We start from the raw sequence: 23,257 nt of genomic DNA, 5'->3' as shown, positions 1-23,257 counted from the left end.
CCGCGCCAGGCCGACCATATGGATTTTTTGTTTTGTTTTGTTTTGTTTTGTTTTGTTTTGTTTTGTTTTGTTTTTGAGATGGAGTCTCCCTCTGTTGCCCAGGCTGGAGTGCAGTGGCACAATCTCCACTGGCTGCAAGCTCCGCGCCCTGGATTCATGCCATTCTCCTGCCTCAGCCCCCCGAGTAGCTAGGACTACAGGCGCCCGCCACCATGCCCGGCTAATTTTTTTGTATTTTTAGTAGAGACGGGGTTTCACAGTGTTCACCAGGATGATCTCGATCTCCTGACCTCGTGATCCACCTGCCTCGGCCTCCCAAAGTGCTGGGATTACAAGCATGAGCCACTGCACCCGGCCGATCATATGCATTTTTAAAATACCTGACAGGTGGCTCAAATTCAACATGAGGTCACTAACCTGCACCCTCCCAACTCCTAATACATGTAACAGATGCCCTTTAACTAGGGCTTTCTCATATTATGGCCGTGGAAATGTTTTGTGTTTTTTTAAAGCAGGCTTTCCATTTATCCCAATCCAATTCTATCTCAATTTCTCCCCATCTCTCCAGCTGACTTTTTTTTTTTTTTTTTTTTTTGAGATAGAGTCTTGCTCTGTCACCCAGGCTGGAGTGCAGTGGTGCCATCTCCGCTCACTGCAACCTCCACCTCCCAGGTTCAAGAGATTCTCCTGCCTCAGCCTCCTGAGTAGCTGGGACTGCAGGCGTGCCCCACCACACCCAGCTAATTTTTGTATTTTTAGTAGAGACGAGTTTCACCATGTTGGCCAGGCTGGTCCCGAACTCCTGACCTCAAGTGATCCACCGGCCTTGGCCTCCCAAAGTGCTGGAATTACAGGCATGAGCCACCACACCCAGCCGATTTTTGAAGCCTGGATTTTTAAGTTTAAACTCTCTTTTTTCATTAGCAATATCCTCCAGACATATATTATTGGAAAATATGGTCAGCAAACCTAGGTCTTCAAATCATTGAAAAATAAATGTTATTCAAGTAAGTGATCCTGCCATTCCAAGTACTCAGGAACATTTGAAAGCATGTTTTTGGATATTCATAATTTCTCAGACTTCCACAAACCGAAATGCTACTGTTTCTGTATCAGAAAGATAATGCAGCCACTCAGTGACTGGTGCCTTGGGCTACAGTTGCAGGAAACAGTGGCTTCCTCACTACCTGCAGGATCCTCTTATGTAGCACCCTAGTGGGTTTCCAAAGCACGGGGACATGCAGCTTTCTGAGTCACTAAAATGAGTTAGAGTTTTACTTTTAAGTCCAAGAAGAAATATAACACTTGTTGTTCAGGTACTGAGCAGGATATTTAAGTTTGTCTGCAATGTACTCTGCCGGGTCAAGCTTTTGGTGCGGACGTATGCAAATGATGTGCACAAAAATACAAATTTGGCCTTGTGTTTCTGGTGCTTAACACTAGGAAAACGCTGACTGGCCTTGGGGAAGGAAGAAGACTTATTACCAACTCTTAACATCAATTGGGAATAACTTTTATCCAATGCTAAAGATACAATCTGACTGCAAGTAATTGTGACCAACATGATAACTGCCTGAACTCAGATGGTACAAATGCACCCCTGCCCCCCATCCCACGCCTCAGAATTTAAAATTAGTCCAAAACAGGAAACAGCTGGAAACAGAGTTCAGAGAAAAGAGAGGAAGAAATACACCGGTATTTATTTTTTTATCTATCTTTCAATCAGACCTAGTTTCGTCACGGTTAATATTGAAAGTGTCTTTTTCTCCTAGACATTTCCTGATGAAGGCCCAGGGTAAGTAAGTCCTGTGTGTGCTGCCGTGTTGAAGAAATAAACAAATTGAGGCTGGTCATAGTGACTCACAGCTGTAATCCCAGCATTTTGGGAGGCTGAGGCAGGCAGATCACTTGAGGTCAGGAGTTCAAGACCAGCCTGGCCAACCATAGCAAAACCCTGTGTCTACTAAAAATACAGAAATTAGCTGGGCGTGGTGCTGCATGTCTGAATCCCAGCTACTTGGGAGGCTGAGGCAGGAGAATCGCTTGAACCCGGGAGGTGGAGATTGCAGTGAGCTGAGATCCCACCACTGCACTGCAGCCTGGGTGACAGAGCTAGACTCTGTCAAAAAAAAAAAGAAGAAAGAAAGAGGGAAAGAAATTAAGAATGCATGATTGCTTATTGCCTACAATTATTCTGGCACTCAGTATTCACGAAATAAACACTAGCTCACAGACTTCTTTATTGTCCATCAAGTACAAGGTCTGCTTGGGTAGAGATGTGGGTTTTGCTTATTGCCTTCCTCCTGGCATCCACCTAGCTCATATAAGGTACTCAATAAATATTTGTTGAGCAAATGGGCACAGCAGGTGAGCATGAAGTGGGAAGGACCTCAGCCAAGAGCGACACCCACCCTGCAGACACCCTGTGTCCTCCTTCCCCTGAGGGGCTAGGCTGCTGTCACCTTGCATCACGCTGGCATGAAAATGTGCTGCTGCTCTGAGAAGCAAATGGGAAGGACCCCCCTCTGAGAAACCAGCCTACAGAAACGTTTCATTTTCTTCTGCCAATAAGAGAAGTAAACCCAGGTAATTGTCTTGATACGTGAAGGCCTCTGACAGACACAAAGCATTTCCTCGGGCTCAGTCACTTCTCTCCAAGCACCGGTGCTGACGGGGGCTGGGGAAGTTCAACTCCATGGTCTAGATCCAAAACTTGAAAGGACATTCCTATGCTGTCTCTAGAATTTGATATTTTCTTCAGCATGCTGTGTCAGGAAGGTAGAGGTAGTAAGAGAAGAAAGGATCAGCCTTAGGGAAGGGAAGCCTGGCAAGGCTGACCCCTTCTCACACAGGAGGAGCGTGGAAGGCCGCGCAAAGCATGGATGGCCAGCTCACGTCTCATGGACCCAGGCCTGGGGAAAAGACTCCTTCCCTCCTGGCAGCCTCCTCTGGCCCTGACATTACTGTACCCACCGACTGTCATTCAATGGTGGTAAGATTTGCTCACTCTGCTCTTTACTACCACTGAGAGAACAGAAGACCAGGAAGTCAGCTAGCAGGGCTCATACACCAAGTATGAAATTTCTCACGTCATTATTTGGTGTCATGACCGTGACATTTAGCAAAGAGAAGCTGCCATGAAAACATAAAGTGGCAGCTGCACTTGAACATGAATGGTCCCCTGGGCCAAGGCAGGCCCAGGCACAGCAAGGGCCCCCAGGAGACATGAGCTGAGTTGCTAGTAGTGATGCCAGCTCAGCCAGTAACAAGATCACTAAAGCTACGTGTGTTCCAAATTCCTTATGGAAAATGAAAGTCTCTTCCCTGAGGTTTTTGCTAGACTCTATGGAAAGTACTGAACCTGCAAGTTTATCACTCAGGAGTCTCACGGGAGGCCAAACAACGACTGATCAGAAAGCAGGCTTCCCAGCGCAGCCCCCCACACCACTGGGGCCTGTATTGTCTCATCTGTGAAATGGCCTAATAATAGGACCCACTACCAAGGTGGTCGTGGAGACCAAATAAGAAGTTGCAGGCACCTTTGAAGGTGACTTGTAAACAGCGGCCATAATGACTGCAGAAAATACAAGACATGGGAAAAGGAGAATTATTGAACACTAATGGACCTTTAAGAAAGGCGGGCACCTCAGGCACCTCCTTCTCAGGAGGGCAGGTGCAAAACGCTGGTTTGCCTTATGGAAGCTGCAGTCTCCATGTCACCGGCTCAGGGCACATGCACCTCAGCTGTGTGAATGCCTTGCAGGAAGCCCTCACCTGCACAGCCTGCCTGCTCCATGCCCCCAAGGCGGGTGCTGAGGGCGGGAGTAGATCTGAGAAGGATGCAGAGCCTCCTACAGTTGGGGTTGCTGCCAGTCTGGGGGTTCCAGGCACTCAGCCCGAGGCCTGTGCTTCCAAAAGGCCAGAGGGAAGGCAGGTCCACCCCACATGCTCTGCACAGCCTACCACCATCTGCCATGTTATCCTGTCACTGCCCCCCTGCTGGCTACCCAAGCTTCTCCAGCCATGACTGCCTGCCACTGCGAGCCCAGGAAACCTCCTCTCCAGGCCCATGGCCTCCTACCTCCTCAGCATCCAGGGGGTATTCCCTCCCCTGCCCCTCCTCCCACTTGCCCTCACCCCACCCTCAGTTCACAGCCCCATCCCATGGAACAAGGATAGAACAGCTATCAAGCAAGTATCCTGTACCCAGGGCTGCTCCCACGGAGCAGGTTCCCATGGAGAACCCACTTAACTCTCACAACAGCCCATAGGCTCCGAGCTCCCCTTCCCTTCTTCACTTTCGTGATGAGGAAATTGAGGCATAGAGAAGTTGAGCCACTTTCTCAAGGCTATGCAGCTGAAGGAGTCAGGGCAGGATTCAAACCCAGGCCCAGCTCCAGGGGCCTTGCTGTCAGCCAGCTCCTCAGTATCAGAACCACTCCTATCGCAAAGGCTCCCAAACTTCAAAAGATTTGCCATCTGCCAATGCTATAATTATTCATGTAACATTTTTCTGAGTTAGTTCACTTTTTTAATATAAATTTATTCTAAGAATGAACCTGAGGCTGATTCTCATTCAAAAGGGAAAGTTAGCAAGAGAAGTGCCCAAAGTCCCCACACTCATGGGGGTTCAATCGAGCCTTTCTTCTTGTCCCCAGAATGGAGGACAGGGCCAAGGGTGGGTGTGGAGCGGCGTTTTCCTTCATCATTCAGTGTTCAGGGCCACCTGCCCAGGGCATGCCTCCCCAGGCACAGCCAGGTCAAGTCCCACATCCTTAGTTTTTATTTTCTCCTCTGACCAGAGCCCAGGATGCAGTCAGCTTCTAAGAAAGCCTCGTAGGACGAAAGTACCAGGCCAGACTCCAGAGAAGCTCTGTCCTCATTCCTGTTAACGCCTGGTTTTCCCTTCATCCTCAGCACTTGGCCTTTGGCCCAAAGTCTTGTCTCTGGAAAGGAAGTTCTTTCCCTTCCATACAGAAAGCCCAGCTCACATGACTGCGGGAACCAGGTGTCAATGCCTGAAGAACTTTGGAGGCTCCTACAGGCTGGCAGCCCAGGACAAGAGCACACTGGGGGACTGAAGTCCTGGAAGCCAGCCCCGAGAACAGCTGGTGCCCTGGCAGAACATTCATCCCTGGCTGGACAGACTTGTTTACCTCCTGGGAGAAAGCCACAGAAGTGAGTCCTTTCCCTTGTGGAATTTGGAAAGGGACGTAGGTTTTAACATTCTGTAAACATTCACTTTCCCCTGTGGTTAAAAAAAAACCACAGGAGATTTCTCAGGTCCCACTCCAGGTTTGCACACCCCACATGCCCTCTGTTCCGCCTCTCCGAGTGGCTCTGCCAGAGCCCATTCGGCTGCCACAGACACAGCACAACACAGGGCAGCCAACTTCACACAGAACGCTCCAGAGCCTGGACGCAGGTTGGGGGTCCTTCTATTTATCAGGCTTTCCTGGGAGTCCACACAACATTCCAGATTAACACCTGGAGGAGAGTAAGCCCTGGAGGGGAAGTTCGCAGACACAGCCACACAGGTGGAAATCCAGAGAGCACAGCTGCTTGGCATACCTGCTTCGGGCCCGGCGACTTTCCCTGCCTCTTGGCAGCAGCCTAGAGAAGCATCAAACTCCTCCAAAGAACAGGAGGCTCCTGCTCCCCAGTGCTGTGCTGGATAGCAACCAGTTTCTCAGCAAAAGAAGCCCTGACTTGTAACATTCGCCAATGATCACGGTGCAAATATTTCCACCGCTGATTTTCGGCTCCTGATAGCACTGACTGGACAAGGAAGATATGCACACACAACTGCTCCACAGAGCCCGTTCGACACCAGCCCCAGCCTGGAAGCCTGCAGCCCCAACACCCAAACCACCCAGCCCCAGGGGCAGCCTCCTCCTCTCTCTTTGCAGCCACACCCCAGAAGCTGCCCAGATGCCCTATCCCAGGCCACCCTTAAAGTTCACTGGAACTAATTTTCCCCTTTATAAAACAATAATTGTTAATAATTTATGATTTCATTCCTTTTATTTAATAATTATTCATTTAATGATAAGTAATTGCTAATAAAAACCTTTTAATTTGGCCGGGCTCGGTGGCTCATGTCTGTAATCCCAGCACTTTGGGAGGCCAAGGCGGGCGGATCACGAGGTCAGGAGATCGAGACCATCCTGGCTAACACGATGAGACCCCGTCTCTATTAAAAATACAAAAAATTAGCTGGGCGTGGTGGTGGGTGCCTGTAGTCCCAGCTACTTGGGAGGCTGAGGCAGGAGAATGGCGTGAACCTGGGAGGCAGAGCTTTCAGTGAGCCGAGATCGCGCCACTGTACTCCAGCCTGGGTGACAGAGCAAGACTCCGTCTCAAAAAAAAAAAAAAAAAAAACTGTTAATTTGGAAGGAAGGGGAGGAGCGAAAGCATGCAGCTTTTTCAGTCCACCCCGTGTGACCTCCAGGCCACAGTCCCTCTGACCCTGGGTTTAAGATGGCATGGAGGGTCTGCATAAGCTCAGGGCTGGGCTTCCACAGATGGCACCATACTCCCGGGCATAAGACCATGGGCTGAGAGCACGCCCACAGACTCTCCACGGCAGCCCTTTTCCCCAGGCCACCGCACATGGCCTTGCAGCTCATCCCTGTTCAAAGGCACTACCCCAGGGATGCTGGAATCCCCACCAGGCTGAATACCCCTTTGGGAGGGGAGCCCTTCCACAAAAGTGGCCCCATTCGCACCGGGAAAACATGCCAGAAACCATACAAAATGTTAGCCTGGAAAACTGTCCCACAATTTAGTTGTGAAGCCCAAAAAACTAATGGGTTTCTAATGTGAAGATAGAAGACTGTTCGTGTTGAAAATGGGCTGGCCTGCAGGGAATCCACATGAGATGGGCCACCGTGGGTGGAATAAATACATCAGGGTGAAGACCAGAGCCTGTTAGTTACAGCAGATTTTGAACAGCTGTGGTGGCCAAAGGCCTTTGCACACTGGAGTGACTTTGAGGGTTTGGTCACCTGCATGAGGAGGAAGGACGCCAGGCTCCATTCGAGTGGCCTGGGATCTCAGAAGGTACAGGTGGGATCCTCCTGCCCTAACAGTGGGTTGTGGAGCCCAGGTGTCAGCCCAGTCAGGTTCCACAACCCACCTGCTGGCCTAGAATTGCCTGTGGTCACCACAGCGTCTTCTCCCTCCCCATCCACGCCAGCCTGGCATCCTCCACCAGAGTCACCCTTGCTCCCGAGGTTCTGCCTGTGAATCAGCTTGCATCAGACAGCTGCGCATGGGAGCGGCTGCAAGGCGTGCTGCTGCTCTGCTGCTGTGCAGAGTGACTAGAGGATGCTGGGTTTCCTGGGGCAGTCCCGCTCGCTGTGAGGGTGCCAAGACACAGGTAAACCAGCAGCAACGGTGGTTTCCTGAGCCCTGGACTGAAGCTGCAGCAGTGTGTTTGGAAACTCAGCAGTGCCAGTGAGGTCTCTGGAGGCCCTTCTGATTGTGCCAGAGGTCGGAGCTGAGGGTCCTTCCAGAGGCTGCTCCTCCTACCTCCCAGGGATTTGGAAGCACCCTGCCCAAACACCCTTTCCACTTAAAAGAACAGTGAATCCTGACAGATTTCTGACAAGCCATTGCGGCAGCATTCCCGGGGATGCATTTTCAAATACAGATTCCCAGGGCCTTCCCAGAAACTCAGAATGGCCCAAGCAAGGCCTGGGTACTGTCTCACTAGAAACCCTCCCCAGGGGACTCCGAGGCATGGCCTGCAGCTGGAAATCACAGCTGTAAATTCCAACCAGAGTGACACAGTTGCTAAAGCTGCCTGGCGATTTCCCTGGCATGTTTGGAGACCACGAGGACTTCCTGAAGACGTTCATGTCTGAGAAGATCCCACATGACCACTTCTGAATTCCCTGTCCACATGGCCTCCCTCTCTTGGTCGAGGCTGTTCCGCTAAAGGCTTCGTCCACGCAGAACCAGCAGGGAGAGTGGGACTATGCTGGCCCAAATGGGGCGGACACATTCACCATACCTGCCAATGGCCCTGAAACCTCTCTCCAGGCTTCTCAGGGGAACTAGACTGGATTTGTTGGTGGGAAATTGTCAAGCCCCCACCCATCCCGACCCCCTACTGTCACCATGTTCAGATGAGGTCAAGACAGCCATGGGGAGGGTCAGGAGAAAGAATGACAGGGGAGGCCCCTGTTCCAACAGGCCAGCAGCACCGTGCCACCACCCCCTGTCCCGGCGCCAGTAACTCCACAGCCTTTTACCCTACCTCCTCTGGCAGCCAGCCTTCAGTCCCTGAACCCTGCACAAGGGGTCCTGGAGTCCTCTGGCATGAGCCCCTTAAGCCTCAGCTGGTGCCAGTGTCTGATGAGTGTCTGCTGGTCCTCTGAGGCCCCAGACACCTGGAAGATATGGCCCTGGCCAGCAACAGGGCATCCTGTCTGCATGCAGCGGAGTTCAGCCTGGGCATACCAGGACAATGTTTATTTTGAGTTGTGTGAAGGGCCAGAAGCCTCAGCCGCAGAGCCCAGGGGTCCCATTCACACCTGAACTCCACTTCTGATGGGACTATAGACTCTTCAATACATCCACCACAGCCAGAGCTGGGGGACCTTTTCAGCTGCATGAACTCCCAAGTTCCTAAAGCTCTATTGATACCAGAGTCCCCAGCTTTAAAAATCAGGGTCCCAGGCAAACATTAATATGAACTGAGAACCTTGGTGTCAGCTCCTGCCCAAAGTCAGACCCACGGAGGCAGTGTAAGAGTGGCAAGGCAAGACTGGACACGGAGGAGACACCAGGTGACTTGAGGAGGATGGAGGGCTGGTGCCCCATCCATCCAAGGCCTTGTGTGCAGGCCTGTTACCAGGAAGTAGGGGTTCCTGGGCCAGCTGGGATGTCTAGTCCATCCTCACCCCACTGCCGTCCCCTACCCAGGGCTGCACTGGGCACCCTGCTACAGGGGCACACTCACTACTGAATGGGTTTTGGTTTCCATTCCATGCACCGGACCCCACATCTAACCCACGGTGACACCTTCACTCTGTGTCTGCCTAGCAGGGGAGGAGGCAGTGTCAAGGGCAGGAACTTGGGAATGAAGATGTAGCCCCCCTCATGGGGAAGGGATGGGGGTGAGCTGAGCTGACCTGCAGTTCTGGGCAGGTGAGAAGGTTTCACCCACTGGCCTCTGTGCTGCCCACACTGTGCTGGTGGGGACTGGACACAGGCAGGACCAAAGGACCCCACAGTGCAGCCCACAGCAAATTTGGGAGTCACTTACCCCCTGCCTAGTGCCTGCAGAAGCAGGAGGGAAAATGCAAAACAGAGGCCACAAAGCCGTGTCCTGGTCCTCGCAGACTCATCTCCAGGCATGGCCCTCCCCCTAGGGAGACTGTGCCCCCACCAGCCCACGCCCCCTCCCCCACCTCCTCACCATCACCCGCTAGCTCCCACCCCTCCCCTCGGCCAGCTCTTCCTTCCCGTCCCAGAACTGGGCCGTCCCCAAAGGCCCCTGCATGGTAGCAAGGGGTCACAAAAGCCGGGATCCAGCTCCACAGCAGGCATTTGCTCATATGTGTGCCCTTCGAGTTAAACCTCGGCACGCTGTGCCCCAGAGAATTCTCAGAAAGGTCCCGTCCCCATCAAAGAGGTCTCTGTGGACACAAACGCCCTCAGTGTGGGTCGCTGCACTGCAGTCTGAAGATGGGGCCTTTCTAAACTATGACGTGCCAGGACCTCAGCACCCAGGAGAATGCAAGGGAGCATGGGCAGTGTGCGTAGGAAGACCCCAAATATTCCAGTGGCAGCAGCCGCAGCCTGGGGCTGGAGGAAAGGTGGATGCTGCTTCAAAAACAGCCCGTCCCAAGTAACATGGGTTCCTACCAGATTCTGGCTGTAGCATGCGGATTCCAGACCAAGCGTCCCAGCCCGAGTCTCAGAGGCTGCCCAGGCGCCCTCCTTTCAGGTGGGGCAGCTAGGCCGGGACTCCACGCCTCACCCCACCCGGGGAACCCCACAGACCACACCGAGTTTGCCTTCCACAACAGCCGCTGTGTCACACACGGGTCAGCGAGGCTGTTCCCCCCACAGCCTCCCTTGAGTTAGGATCCTCCCCAGCTGCCCTGATGTTTTAATAAGGGAGTGTGCTCATTAGGGTAATTAACTTGGGAGGTGAGCAGGAGAGCAAGGGGCAAGGGTCATCCACTAGGGACATGGGGAGGGGGCACATTTTAGCTGATGCACGTGTCCTCCCAGGCAAAGTCCCACTTAGTACCGTCACCCCTGAAATCACCACCCACTCACTCTCGGCCCCAGCGGCCACAGGGCCACCCATGTCCTGCCCTTCTTCAAATCTGAAACCCTTTGCTGGCCTTCCTTCACCTGGCCCTGACCTGCAGCTGAAATGGACCCTCATCCTCCAGACACCCCTCTGGTTTTCATGCCACGTGCCCCTCTCCACCCCCAGCAGCCCAGTGGAGGAGAAGTGTGACTGCATTTTGCAAACGAGAAAACCAAGGGTGGGAGAGGTGGAGTGACAGGCTCTAGGTCTACAGCCAGGGTCAAGTTGGACAGGGCACAGCCTCCCGCCTCCACCAGTTCCTAGACCCTGGCCCCTCCCCGTGCCGTGTCCTCACCAGTCCCCCGCTCCTGCCTTCACCACACTTCCCCTTTCTCTGCCTCTCAAAACTCAACCCTCCACAAAGCCTTCTCCACCTAAGTGTCTGTGACAGGACTTCCTGCTTCCTGCTCCCCCCAAGGGACCAGACACTTCTGTGACCCCCCTAAATGGCTGTGTTTGAAGACATCCAGGGCTGACAACAGAAACAAGCCTCTCAGAGAGGTGGCCCCAGGGTCAGTCCCCGCCCCACCACAGCTGGAGTGTGTGACAGCTCCCTCTCCCTAGGGTGAACGGCCAGGCCCGGTCATGCACAGCCCTGCGGGCCTCCGCGTCAGGTGCCAGGCCGCACAGATTCTCAGTAAAGCCCCATGCCCAGCCCAGCACACCCAGGGAGAAAGCCTCCCTCAGCTCCCTGGGACTCTGAGGCAGGTGGGGTTGGGGGAGGCCTGACATCCCCTCTGCTCCTCTGGTCAGGGGTTTCTCACTGTGCATGACCCCACCCAATAAAAAGGCCAGGAAGGAACAGCCACAGAAGTCACCCCCACCAGTCGGAGTTTCCACAGGGGAACAGCTCCCAGAGCGGCACACGATGCCTGTGCTTCCTCGCAGACTCGGGGCCCAGCTCTGCTCCTCCGTGCTTCACGCACGCCTGCCAGGGCTGGAACACCAGGGCCATCGAATCCCTCCTTTTACAGATGAGGACACCAAAGCCCAGAGGGAGGGGTCCTAGGCCATAGGACAAGCCAGAGCTAAAACTTGGTCCTCTGGCTTAAGATGCTCTCATTGAAGTTCAAGTTCACGCCCCCCTACAGAGACCCTCAGAGAAGAGGTTCACTGATTTGGAGGCTCTGCAGGCACCCCCAACCTGGCATCCACAGTCCACTCTCTCCTCTGTATTGGGGCACACCCTGCTGGCTGAGAAGATCTGGACCCGCACAGGGCCTCAGGCTGCTTCCTGCACCTGGAGTCCAACCCTAGCCTGGGAATTCCTGGCCCAGACCCCAGGCTCCAGGCTCCAGGCAGGGAGAAACACACCAGCTAGGCAGCAGCCATCTCAAAGCCTCGTTCATCTACCTGGGCCACCCCTTTTCTGAAAGAGAGGAACTTGCATTTCTCCACATGGCCAACCCCCAGGGTCTCTAGAACCTGCCCATGTGAACTACAGTGTGAAGGACAGCCTTCTAAAACAGGCGCGGTGGCTTATGCCTGCAATCCCAGTACTTGGGAGGCCAAGGTGGGCAGATCACTCCAATCCAGGAGTTCCAGACCAACCTGGGCAGCACAGCGAGACTCCATCTCTACAAAAAATAAAAAGCTTAGCCAGGCTTGGTGGCACACACCAAGCTACTGGGAGGCTGAGGCAGGAGAATCACTTGAGCCCAGGAGGTCGAGGCTACAGTGAGTTGTGACAGCACCACTACACTCCAGCCTGGGTGACTTTTTGAGCCCCTGCCTCAAAAATCAATAATTAAAAATAAAATAAAATGGGCATCTGCTGGAGAAGTGCAGGTAAACAGCCAGAAAGAGCCACTGCCTTCCCAGAGTGCTGCCTGGCCCCACAGCCTCGGGGCCACCAGGCCTACAGCCTCTGGCAGGCACTGTCCTGCTCTGGGCTTTCAGCCTGCTGGTTCACCAGGGGAGAAGGGCTGCCTCAGCTGGCTCCGGGCAGAGGAAGACTGGAAATGGAGCTGAGCTGGGACCCTGGAATCGGGTGGCAGACTGCCCTGGGAGATGGGTGCAGACGTCCCAGGCTGAGCCCTTCACCTCCCAGTGGGAAGTGAGCACTGCACTTGTGAAGGAGGAAGCGGGGCAAAACCGTGGCAGGGGAGGGGCTCCTCCTTCCCGAGCCTTGCAGCCAGCCAGCATGAGGCCCAACCGCGCTGCCCAGTTACAATGCTGAAAACAGCTCTGGAATCCAGTGAGTACTCAATAAATAGCAGGTACATCATTATAACGGCCATTCTTACTTGCTAGTGCGTTCAGGCTGTCATCTCCCCGTCCTACTTTACAGTGATCTCCATTGTGATAATTACCCTGGGTGTACAGATGGGAAAGCCACACCGGGGGAGATGAGGGAGCTGCACAAGGTCGCAGGCCGGCAGCAGGATGGTACTAAACTGGAACTAGAACGTGCCTCTTTCTGCTGACCCTGTACCCCCGAGGACCTGGGGAAGCAGGGATTGCAAATCCTCCACTTGCAGGGTAAAGGCCATGGGCACCCGTCCCAGGGCTGCATCTGCCTGTGCTGACCCAGCGTCACCTGTGCCTAAGGTCACGGCGGGGGTCAGAGTCAGGAGGTCTCCCTTGCCAGGTCACCTGGGATTGTAACACACAGACTTCCTCACTGCCTGCAAGCTTCCTGCATCACCACCAGCGTCCCAACCTCTACCAGCCGCACGGGGTTTCTTTAAAGGGCCCGGGCTGCTAGTCTGGACATTGATCTTCCAGCAGAGGAGGCCTGCAACCATCCTAGGCACCTCGAGTGCTGTGGCACCAGGCCCGTGGGCAGAAAAGCACTGTGTTCAGCGGCAGTGATGTGTCTGTCAGGAGGACAACCAGTGCCAATGTCTGGGGGCTTTCCTCAGAGAAAGGAAGAAGAAAACCTCACATCAGAAACCTAGCATGACCAGGACAATGAGGAACTCACATCCCTCAAATACGAGCTGCAATTACAGGTAACACTTTTCACTCCAACAGTAAATGGAAATGGCCACCTGGTACTAAGCCTGGCTAAAGTCTGCAAAACCATTTTAGAAGAAGTCTGTTTATTTGTATTTTTTTTTTTGAGATGGAGTCTGGCTCTGTCACCCAGGATGGAGTGCAGTGGCACAGTCTTGGCTCACTGCAACATCCACCTCCCAGGTTCAAGCAGTTCTCCTGCTTCAGCCTCCCAAGTAGCTGGGACTACAGGCGCGCATCACCATACCCAACTAATTTTTGTATTTTTGGTAGAGACGGGGTTTCACCATGTTGGCCAGGTTGGTCTCAAACTCCTGACCTCAAGTGATCCACCCACCTCACCATCCCAAAGTCCTGGGATTACAGGCGTGAGCCACTGCGACCAGCCCCTGTTTATTTTTAGAGACAAAGTAATAAGTACTTTGCCAGGGCCATTTCAGTGCCATGGACCTGAAGCTGTCCTTAGCTTCCACAGGCTGGCTGCAGTCCTGAGAATTCTCACATGGTTTATGTTTAACCACACGTCTCCACAGGGCTCCAGCCCCTCTCACAGACTGAACCGCTACTTAGCACACACTCAGTGCGCCCACGGGCAGCGTCCAGCCGAGGGGGCATTGCACACAGCCCGCCTGCCCCAGGGTCCAGGCACACCTGAGAGACTGATAGAGGGAAACATGCCCAGCCGTGGCACTCCCTGCCGGACCTCCAGGTGTCCAGTTAGCTCCTTAGCCCCCGACCCCCAACAGAGGGTTCTCATCTTTTACTGAAGAACTACTCCCAGGGCAACAGCCTCAACTTCCTTCTCAGAAGGGGCTTTGTTCGCAGGCAAATGGAGCTGGGCCCACCGTGGTGAGGGGCAGCTGCAGCAGCTTGGGTCTTCACAGCCAAGCACGCTCCTGTGTGCAGGGGCCACCTGGGGGGCCGCTCAGTTGTCCAGTGGGGCCCGAGGCTCCCGGGCAGAAGAATGCTGCTGGCCTATGGGCCACACGGCATCTGCAACCAGGGACTAGAGATAAGAAATGCATGCTGTATATGCTGTGAGTCAGGCCAGTGGGGGAGACGGGTCAGCAAAGGAGCCCTGGCCGAGGCTAGTGGAGCTGTGATGGGCCTGAGGGCTCCTGGGGGCCGAGGGGAGGAACGAGCAGGACAGGGCCCACGGGGAGCCACAGCAGATCCACTAGCATCGCTTGTCTGCCTCCAAAAGTCAGCGTGAGTGCAGTTTTAGCAGGTTTGGTGAATTTGGTCTGTGATAAAATTGGAGTTCAAGAAACAAACAGGAAACTGCAAGTGCGCCTTGGCCCCCAGGTCACCCGAGTGGCAGGGCAGTGACCGCTGCTCTCAGGCTGCCCAGTGCGGACCTGCCTGTCGGAATGCTCCTCCACGTCCCCTCACTCCAGTGTCCCAGCCACGTGCACCTTCCCTCTACTTCTGGGACCCCTGCACCAGGTCTGCCCCTGTCTCCTCAGGGCTGCTCCTCTTGGCCCACAGGACCTCAGCTGGAACACTGCCTCCTCCAAGAGGCCTTCCTGACTATTCAGCTCACAGTGGCCACCCAGCCGTGCTCTGCCATGTGCTTGGGGATTGTTGGTTACTGTAACACATCCCAGCCCATACTGACAGGAAGGCACCCAGTGAAGACTTGCTAAGTAATTGGACAAGAAGACCCTGGAGCTGCCCCCAGGAGAGTAATCACGCTCGATGATTGTGTGTGATGGGGACTTAGGAACTCACAGTTTAGGGGCACAGTGGGCCTGAGGCATCTCTGTAAGGGTAAGGTGAGCCTCAGGCAAAGGCGATTTGCATGGAGAACCAAGGTGCTGCACAGAGAAGCCCCTACAGGAGGCAGCTTGGGGAAGGCCAGTGCAAACCCCCCAACGCACACAGCATCTGAAGCATGCTTGGCACATATAATCTGCTTGAGGAATCGGAGACTAAACAGATCAGCTTAAAAACAAAACAACTCTTCTAAAGACAATTTTATTTATTGTCCCATCCTCACAAGGCGCTGAGAGCGTGGCCAGGCAGGCTAGACCGGCTTTTACTGTGTTTCATTCTGCTTGCGTTCACGTTTACTTTTCCTGGATAAGAGAGCACTTGCAAAGCCAAAATGCACTCCCTGAGACTCAGACGGCCCCTCCCTGACAGCCAGACTCAGCACACAGGACCGGGCTGGGCGCCTCCCTCGCACCTTGAATATTCGAGGGCACACAGTACCTGTAGGTGATCCTCACTTCCGTTCCAGGCTCATCCCGTTCCCAGATCAAAGCAACACTCTCGGGGGACTTCTGAACATGCTGGTCCAAGCAGTTGACTGTACAAAAAGAGGGTTTGCAGATGTTACACTTGGTGCTTTTGGATGAGAATTCGGCCAGGTTGAGGGGTTGGAGCGGGGGTCTAGTTTACTGTGGCTCTCTCTTCCTCCACTGACAGAGACCCTGTGCTCATCAGTGATGATGTTTCTACCCCTTGCAAGGAGAAGGGTGAACAAACATGATCTCAGAGGTACAAGGTGATGTCCTGCAAATATTCTGAAGTGGTTGCTTCACACCAGTGGACCCAACCCTGGCTGCATATTGGCATCTCCTGGGCCACCTCTAGAAACCCCACCCAATGGGCCCTGGGCCTTCAAAGCTTCAAAGCCCCCATGGTTGGTTCTGATGTGCAGCCAGGGCTGGGCACTGCAGCCTTAGTTAGCTGTTAGTGCAAACAGGTTGTTCTTGTTTCAGGGCTTGGCTCCTGCAGTTCCCATGTGCCCAGTGCTGACCTGCCCCCAAAGTTAAAGGTGCAAGAAGGGACGAGGACCCAACTCCCCCACGTGTTCCTCCAGCACCCAGTAAACCAGCCTTGTTCCAAGAAGTGGCTCGTGATGGGGAAATGTCCTGGTTTTGCAGAAGGCTCTGCTCCCTCCCTCTCCATTACCCAAGCTCCCACACATGATGCCCCAGCAGAAACAGTCAGCTCTGCGGCACACCATGAGACTGAGGATTAGCAGCACAGGGCTCCTCCGCTGGCAGGCTGGTCACTATTCATTAGATTCCAAAGCTGAGCCCCTTCTGGCCACCCTCAAGCCAGCTCTCCTCACTCACTGGCCCATCAGTGGGTCCCCAGGTATGCAGGGACATGAGCCCCATGATTGGCTTTGGGGGCAGTAGCACCTGCCCACCTGGTCTCTCAGGGTCACCCCTGTATCCTGTTTGTAAATTATACCTCAAAAAATGTAACAAATGAAGACAGATTCCAGGAAAAAATTACTAATACTGGTAACGGACACAGGAAAGTTCTTTGAACTACTATTAATAGAAAAATAAAAGAGAAGACATGCCCAAAAAATAGAAGAAAATAAAAACAAGAAGACAAACTAAGAAGGGGCTCAGTGGCAGACCTGAATTTACACAACATCTCTGTGTGTGTTGCGGGGGGCGGGCGCGCTAACCTCTGTTCACTGTAATCATGCCAAGCGCAGCATTAACCCCACAATGTTTTGCTGGGTGTTGGGGAGTCTCTTAGGAACAAAGAGAAGGAGGATACAACCCTGAGATGGTTTAACCCAACCAGTCCTGGGTGCCAATCCTGATCAAGGCCCCACGCTGAGCACTGAGTGAAATGCCAGGGCAGATTCACAGCCCCTGCCATGGGTGCAGGAGACAGATGCAAACGTAAGAAACATGCAAAAGTGACCAAACACCTGCCTGGCGGCAGGCTCATGACACTTGTCCAAACAGGGCACTGGAGCTGAATTTACCCTGGGAAGGCAAACCCTACGAAGTCAAGAGCAGCCTGGGGCTGAAACAATAATTACTGCAAGAGCCTCCACGGAGACAGCGCCCGCAGCACCAGCATCTCCCATTATGGTTGGGAAAACAGAGGCCCCAAGAAGTTAAGCTGCCTGTCCAAGGTCACACACAGGCGGAGCTGGATTCAACGCAAGCAGATTGGCTCCACAGTCTGTCCCACCGCCCTACCCTCCAAAGTCACCTGAGAACAGTCCAGTCCTTCACCAGGAAGTGAAGAACTGCTCTATGCAACAAGTGGGAGGGAAGCGAGCTTTGCCAGTAGTGGGGGAATTGGGGAGGAGGGACGAATAAGGCTTGGTCTTACAGACGGGAGACAGAACAGTTGAGAATAGTGAGGCCAATTCAGGCAGGCGACAGGAACATGTAAACCCTGAAGGAGATGGAAAAACAACACAACTGCCAGGGAGAAAATTAATACACGGGTACAGCAGATATTAGCCAACGTGGTCCCTAGGCTGAGTCCAGCATACAGTTGTGCTAACCACCCTGACCAGGGTGTGCGGGCATGCGTGTGCGAATCCAGTCCAATATTTAAAAATCAAGAGCTTTCACGTGAAAGCCATGGACTTCTGGCTTCTGAATAATCAGCAGGAGACCATCCCTCCACAGAGGGTCCTACACCCCGCTGCCTGCCTGTCACCTCCAGTGACTCTGGGCAGTTATGACAAGCCTGGGAATGTCCAGCTGAGGATCGACACTGTCTGCACCCACCATCCCCCCTCGGGAGCTGGTCACAAACGCAAACCTTCAGCCCCACCCAGACCTGCTGAGTCACAACCAGCCTCATAAGAAGCCCCAGGAGATGTGAACCCACTCTCACATCTGAAAAGCTCTGCCTGACATACTTGCTCCTCTCCAAATTTGACCCTGGAGCCCCCCGGAAGAGTGGCCTGCCCAGGTGTAGATGAGCAAATGCCTCTGCATGGCTTGGTGAGCTGCCCAGGGCCCCAGCCAGGACAAAGCAGGAAGGGCTCGAACCACGCTGGACACTTCGCCTTGGCATTCATCTCATCGCCTCACCTGCTCCCACAGCAGCCAGGGCACCAGGACACTCTTCTCAGAGAGAGTGACTGCCCGACTTCAAACAGGCCCTCACAGCCTCCCAGCCCAGCAGGACATCCTGCACCATTTTATACCAAGCAGGAAGGCAGAGGTGAGGAAGGTGGAGAGGGGCAGGCCAGCCCCAGGATGGACAGCACCCAGGTGCAGCTGGGTGGCCCGTGAGATAAGCCCTGTGTCCCTGTCTTTCCAGGGCTGACAGGTGGCCTGAGTCCAGCAGATCAGAACGGAGCTCCAAACACAGTGTCCCCCAGGTGCCTCACCACATGCAGAAGGTGCTCAAAAAGTGGCCACCAAGGCCCCAATGACCTGCCTCTCCCTGCTGGCCGGGCCACATCTGGTGAGCTCCCTGCCCTGGGGCCTTTGCTGTGGCTTCTCCCTGCCTGGGGCGCTGTGCCTTCCTCACACCCACACTGCAGGTCTCAGCCCAAGGCACTCACTCTCCCAAGCACCTCACTGTCCTGGACCCTGCGCATCTCCCAACTCTTCCAGATGCTCACTGCCCGCTGCACTCCCTAGGGCGAGGGCTGAGTGCCCTGCTCAGATCTGGGTTCAGGTAGCCTGGTCCAGAGCACAGAGCTGAGGAACAGACCACTTGCATCCTCGAGCCAAAGGGTCATATTGGGGTGTAACTGGCACCAGGTGGTCGCCTCATGCCCAAGGGAGGGAGCAGACCTCTTCTGGTCTTTGTGGCTTCATCCCTCAAGTAGAAGACGTTCTCTTTTTTGGCCCAAATCAGTGCTTCTCAACCTTGAGTAGCATCAGAAGTCCCCAGAGGGCGTGTTAGCTGCAGCCGGTGTGCCCCGCCCCCGCTCTGGGCATCCTAGTGATGCAGCCGCTGCTGGTCCTGGGACCCGACTCTGACGATGTGTGCACATCGACCTACAAGCACATCCACTTTCTACGCAGATGCCAGATTTCCAATGGTTTTCTTTTTCCTTTGGGCCAGGGGTGATTACACATACTTGCCAGCCTCGTGAGCCACTGGCTGGCAGCCTGGAGTCACCACTAAAAACTCAGGGTCTAAAGTCCAGCCCCTGTCCAGCCACTCACTAACCACAGACAATGCACATATCATTTAATCCAAGCCCATTTCCTAATCCTCGGAGCGCGTATAATGATCCTTGGTCTGGGTGGGACTGGAAGGGTTAGGTGCCATTGGGTTGTTTCTGGCTGTGGGTCAGATGGAGTCAAGGTGTCCCCCAAGAAGACAAACAGAACAACCCTCCCCCCGTCTTTGTTCTGGCCACCACGGCTGGTGCTCAGACCACACAAGCACCTGGAGAAAGCTCCATGTGGGGTTTGGGGGGACAGTGGCCCTAACACCCATGTGCACATGGCTCTTCGCACATAGTTATGGTTCCTGCTAGTGCTTCAATTTCAGGATGAAAAGGTGGAAGGGAGGGGGAGGAAGGAGGTAAGAAGGTGAGGAAGGACGGAAAGGAGGAAGGAAGTGGGGAAGAGAGGGAGGAGGAAAAGAACATTTGAAAAAAACCTGCCCAAGGAACTGGGCAGTGAGACAAGAAAATTCCATTTCTCAGCATTTCCAAGAAGAGTTGGGCAAGGACCTATGGCAATTTAAAGTGTAGCTGAAACGCCACCTCCTATTTCCGGCCTTTCCCAAGTTTCCCAGCACATGATGGATGACCTGTCCTTCCCCTCTCAGGGGCCCACACCATTTCACACTGCCCCATGCTGCCCGGTAGTCCCCATTGCGGGGCACAATGCCATTCCCCAAGGGCAGGGACCGTGTCCCTAAGATTACTTTATCATGGAGACCGGCGTTGGGAATTACATCACAATTCCCCTCCCACCCCAGTGTGGACTTACTCATTTACTGACTTATGGTTCATCTCCTCATTAGAATGTGGGCTCTGTGGGATTGAGCATTTTCTGGATTATTCATTGCTGTACATGAATTGGAGCCTTAATTTCCAAATCTGTGCAGTGGGACCACCAACCACTTCATGTTGGTGCCATGAGGATGCGACAAGCCATGCGGAACAGAGGGCCAGCCAGCCAGGGCGCTCCATCTCACTCATAGACGCCCAGGGCCCCACCCGGGGCCTAACACAGCTGGATGCAGTCAGCCAATGCCCGTGGCTGGGGCAGGGGTTTGGTATTTTGTTTTAAAAAGGCATTATAAGAGTATTGGGATTTCCATTACAATCCTGACACACACGTAGGAATTTTCAAGTACTCTTGTTGGTTATTTAAATACATCCCTCACACTCACACACCCTAACTGAAAGTGGAACCCAGCATACAGAAATTCAATTTGAATAGGGAGTTACTATTCACAATGGGCTTTTTTTTTTTTTTTTTTTGAGACAGGGTCTCACTCCATTGCCCAGGCTGGAGTGCAGTGGAGTGATCTCAGCTCACTGCAACCTCCACCTCCTGGGCTCAAGGGATCCTCCTACCTCAGCCTTCCAAGTAACTGGGACTACAGGTGTGCACCACCGTGCTCAGCTAATTTTTTTTTTTTTTTTAGAGATGGGGGTCTCACTACATTGCCAGGCTGGTCTCAAACTCCTGGGCTCAAGCGATCTGCCCACCTCAACCTCCCAAAGTACTGGGATTCCAGGCATGAGCCACGGCGCCTAGCCCACAATGGACTTTCTTTTAATAGCAATCTTCCCTGGCAGGCTTTGAGATGTTACGTCAGTCACAAAAATTGTTTTGGACAATTTTCCCAAAGCATCTGTTATTTAAAGTAAGTCGTGCCCCTGGCAGCTGGGGAGGACTTGGATTCCTCAGGAGGATCCTCCTCCTAAGATTAGGGGTTCCTTTTTCATGTAGAGTTCCCTGAAAAACCTTAGAAAAGTTACTTTAATCACCGGAATCACTAGGAGGAAAATGAAGCATAGGCGCACAGCGTCTTACCGCTATCAGTGTCCTGCCTTCAGAACGATTGGAGGCATGCCACAGAGAGGAAACTACAGCAAACACAGAGGAACTACAGCAAAAGGGCCTCTATTCCTGCAATTAATCTCCAAAAAGCATCCGAGAAATTTCCCAGTGCTCAATGCTTGGTTACAAAGAGGATTTTTACACTCTTGCTTAAGAGTACACACACTGAAAAACATCACTTAAAATTGAGGGTTTTAAAAATAGAGCTTAGCTGTGCACTTTGAAAGCAACACATGTCATTACCCTCTGGTTCTGCATTTACAACTTCCTGACATCTTGAGTTGATATGCCACAGGGCAAAAACAGCTGCGGAGCCCTACAAAGGACAGAGCCAAATTTCACAGGTGGGAAAGAATCCCTTTTAGAAACTGGCTCTCCAAAGAACCTTCTGCAAGGCAGTTTTACACAACAGAAGCAAGTCACAGAAGGGCACAGACATTCTGTCTACCCTGCCTGGTGAGTCTCAGACACCACAACCTCGCCTGGCTATTGGAGTTGTGGGATGGGCAGGATACTATGGTGCTTTGAAAGCCACCTCAGCCACCTGCATGCTCTCCGAAGCCTATTCCCCACCTATCCCAGGCTGATCAGATGTAAGCTCATGTGGTCCAGTTCAGACGAAGCTCAGCTCTCTCAGCAGCGCTGCTGAAGGCCAAGCACAAGGTCACAGCCTCCCCACATGCTTCATTAATAAATAACAAATGGCCAGTGATTGGGGATGTATAATGTGTTAAGAAAGTGCTGAGTGCCTTACAAGCATTTCCTCATTTCATTCTAACAGCCCTGGGATGGGTGTGCTGATAGATACTCCCATGGATAACAAAACAGGTGCAAACAGTCAGGTCCCCTTCCCCAGGTCAGAAGATGCCTAATAACATCTGTGCTGGTCTCTTGGACCTCTGGTTGCAGGACATTGCCTGGGCCCAGCCACCATGCTGTGACAAGCCTCAGGAGGTGCTTTGGGCCACAATTCTGGCTGAAGCCAGCCTGCAAGTTGTCCCAAACCAGGCCCCAGACTTGGGAGTGAGAAACAGGCAGATGGCTCCAACCTCAGACACTGAGGAGCAGAAGCAAATGTTAAATAAAATGTATAAGAGGCTGCTAGTCTGGACTGAGCTGCATCAGGCCCAATAGATCACCTAAAAATGGAGTCACTCTTGCTAAAGTGCCAAGTCACCAAATGGAAACTAAGTTGTTTATCCGGCCTTCTAAGAAACAAGGAGAGTGAAAGATAGCTAAATCTCCAAACAAGCTGGAGTGATAAGGGAACTCCTTCCGCTTTCACCTTTACAACAAAAGTAGCTTTGAAATAACCAGTCCACTTTTTGTTCTCCATGTCTGCATTCTTCAGCCCCTTCTGTCTATAAAACCATCCTCCTCTGTCAGCTCATCAAACGTTCATTCTGCTTTATGGAATGGGGCGTTTCCCAATTCTATAATCACGAATAAAGTGAATTAAGATCTTTAAACTAAATTTGTGGTAATTTTGCCCTTTGACATGAGTCATCTCCATCGGGCCCTGTCCAAAGTCCTGACCCACAGACTCTGCGAGGAATATAAAATTGTTGTCATCCTGTGCCACTAAGCTTAGGGGTGGTTTGATGTACATCGATAGTAACTAGGACAGAATTCAGTTACATACTGCCCTTGTTTTACAGATGAGGAAACATGCAAAGTACAGTACAGGGAAAGCAAGAAATCAACCCGAGTCATGATTCTAAAGACACCTGGAGCCACGAAACTGTGTTGCACCATCCACAGCCCATTGTTTGCTTGCTGTTTGTTTAATAAGGCCAAGGCCGGGACACTAATCCCAATTCTGTTTTAGAAGTGCCTTCATCTGCCCTGGTTTGAGGCATACAGACCAGTGGTTCTCAAGCCCGAGTGTCCTCCGGAGCACCTGAAGGGCTCGTTAGAAACACAGGTGTCAAGTCCCACCCCAGGGTTTCTGATTCCAGATGTCCAGGATGGGCTCCAGAATTTGTGTTTCTCAAAAGTTCTCAGGTAATGCTGATGCTGCAGGTCTGAGGACCATGCGTTGAGAACCACTGGTATTCTTGAGGGGGTGTGGTGAAGCTTTCTTCAAGAGTGATATTCCTTTGGAACAAAGCCATCTGACTTTACCATACACAGCTGACAGATCAGGCCAAAGTGTTCTCACCCATCCCACGACTTTCTAGAGGCTCCCAGAAGAGTCACG

General features: G+C 53.0%; 1 protein-coding gene across 4 annotated transcripts in view; it reads right to left on the bottom strand.

Annotated features, from left to right (window-relative positions):
• Positions 1-23,257, bottom strand: part of ACSS1 (acyl-CoA synthetase short chain family member 1) — a 55,049-nt gene that overhangs the window by 28,782 nt on the left and 3,010 nt on the right. For all 4 annotated transcript variants that reach the window (XM_055265662.2, XM_063633454.1, XM_055265660.2 and 1 more), the window contains exon 2: positions 15,506-15,602. In XM_055265662.2, coding sequence (XP_055121637.2) covers positions 15,506-15,602 — 97 coding nt within the window. The remainder of the gene's footprint in view (positions 1-15,505; positions 15,603-23,257) is intronic.

The sequence above is a fragment of the Symphalangus syndactylus genome, chromosome 24 (genome assembly GCF_028878055.3).
Source record: "Symphalangus syndactylus isolate Jambi chromosome 24, NHGRI_mSymSyn1-v2.1_pri, whole genome shotgun sequence".
Classification (NCBI taxonomy): domain Eukaryota; kingdom Metazoa; phylum Chordata; class Mammalia; order Primates; family Hylobatidae; genus Symphalangus; species Symphalangus syndactylus.
This window is presented reverse-complemented; position numbering and strand designations above follow the sequence as displayed.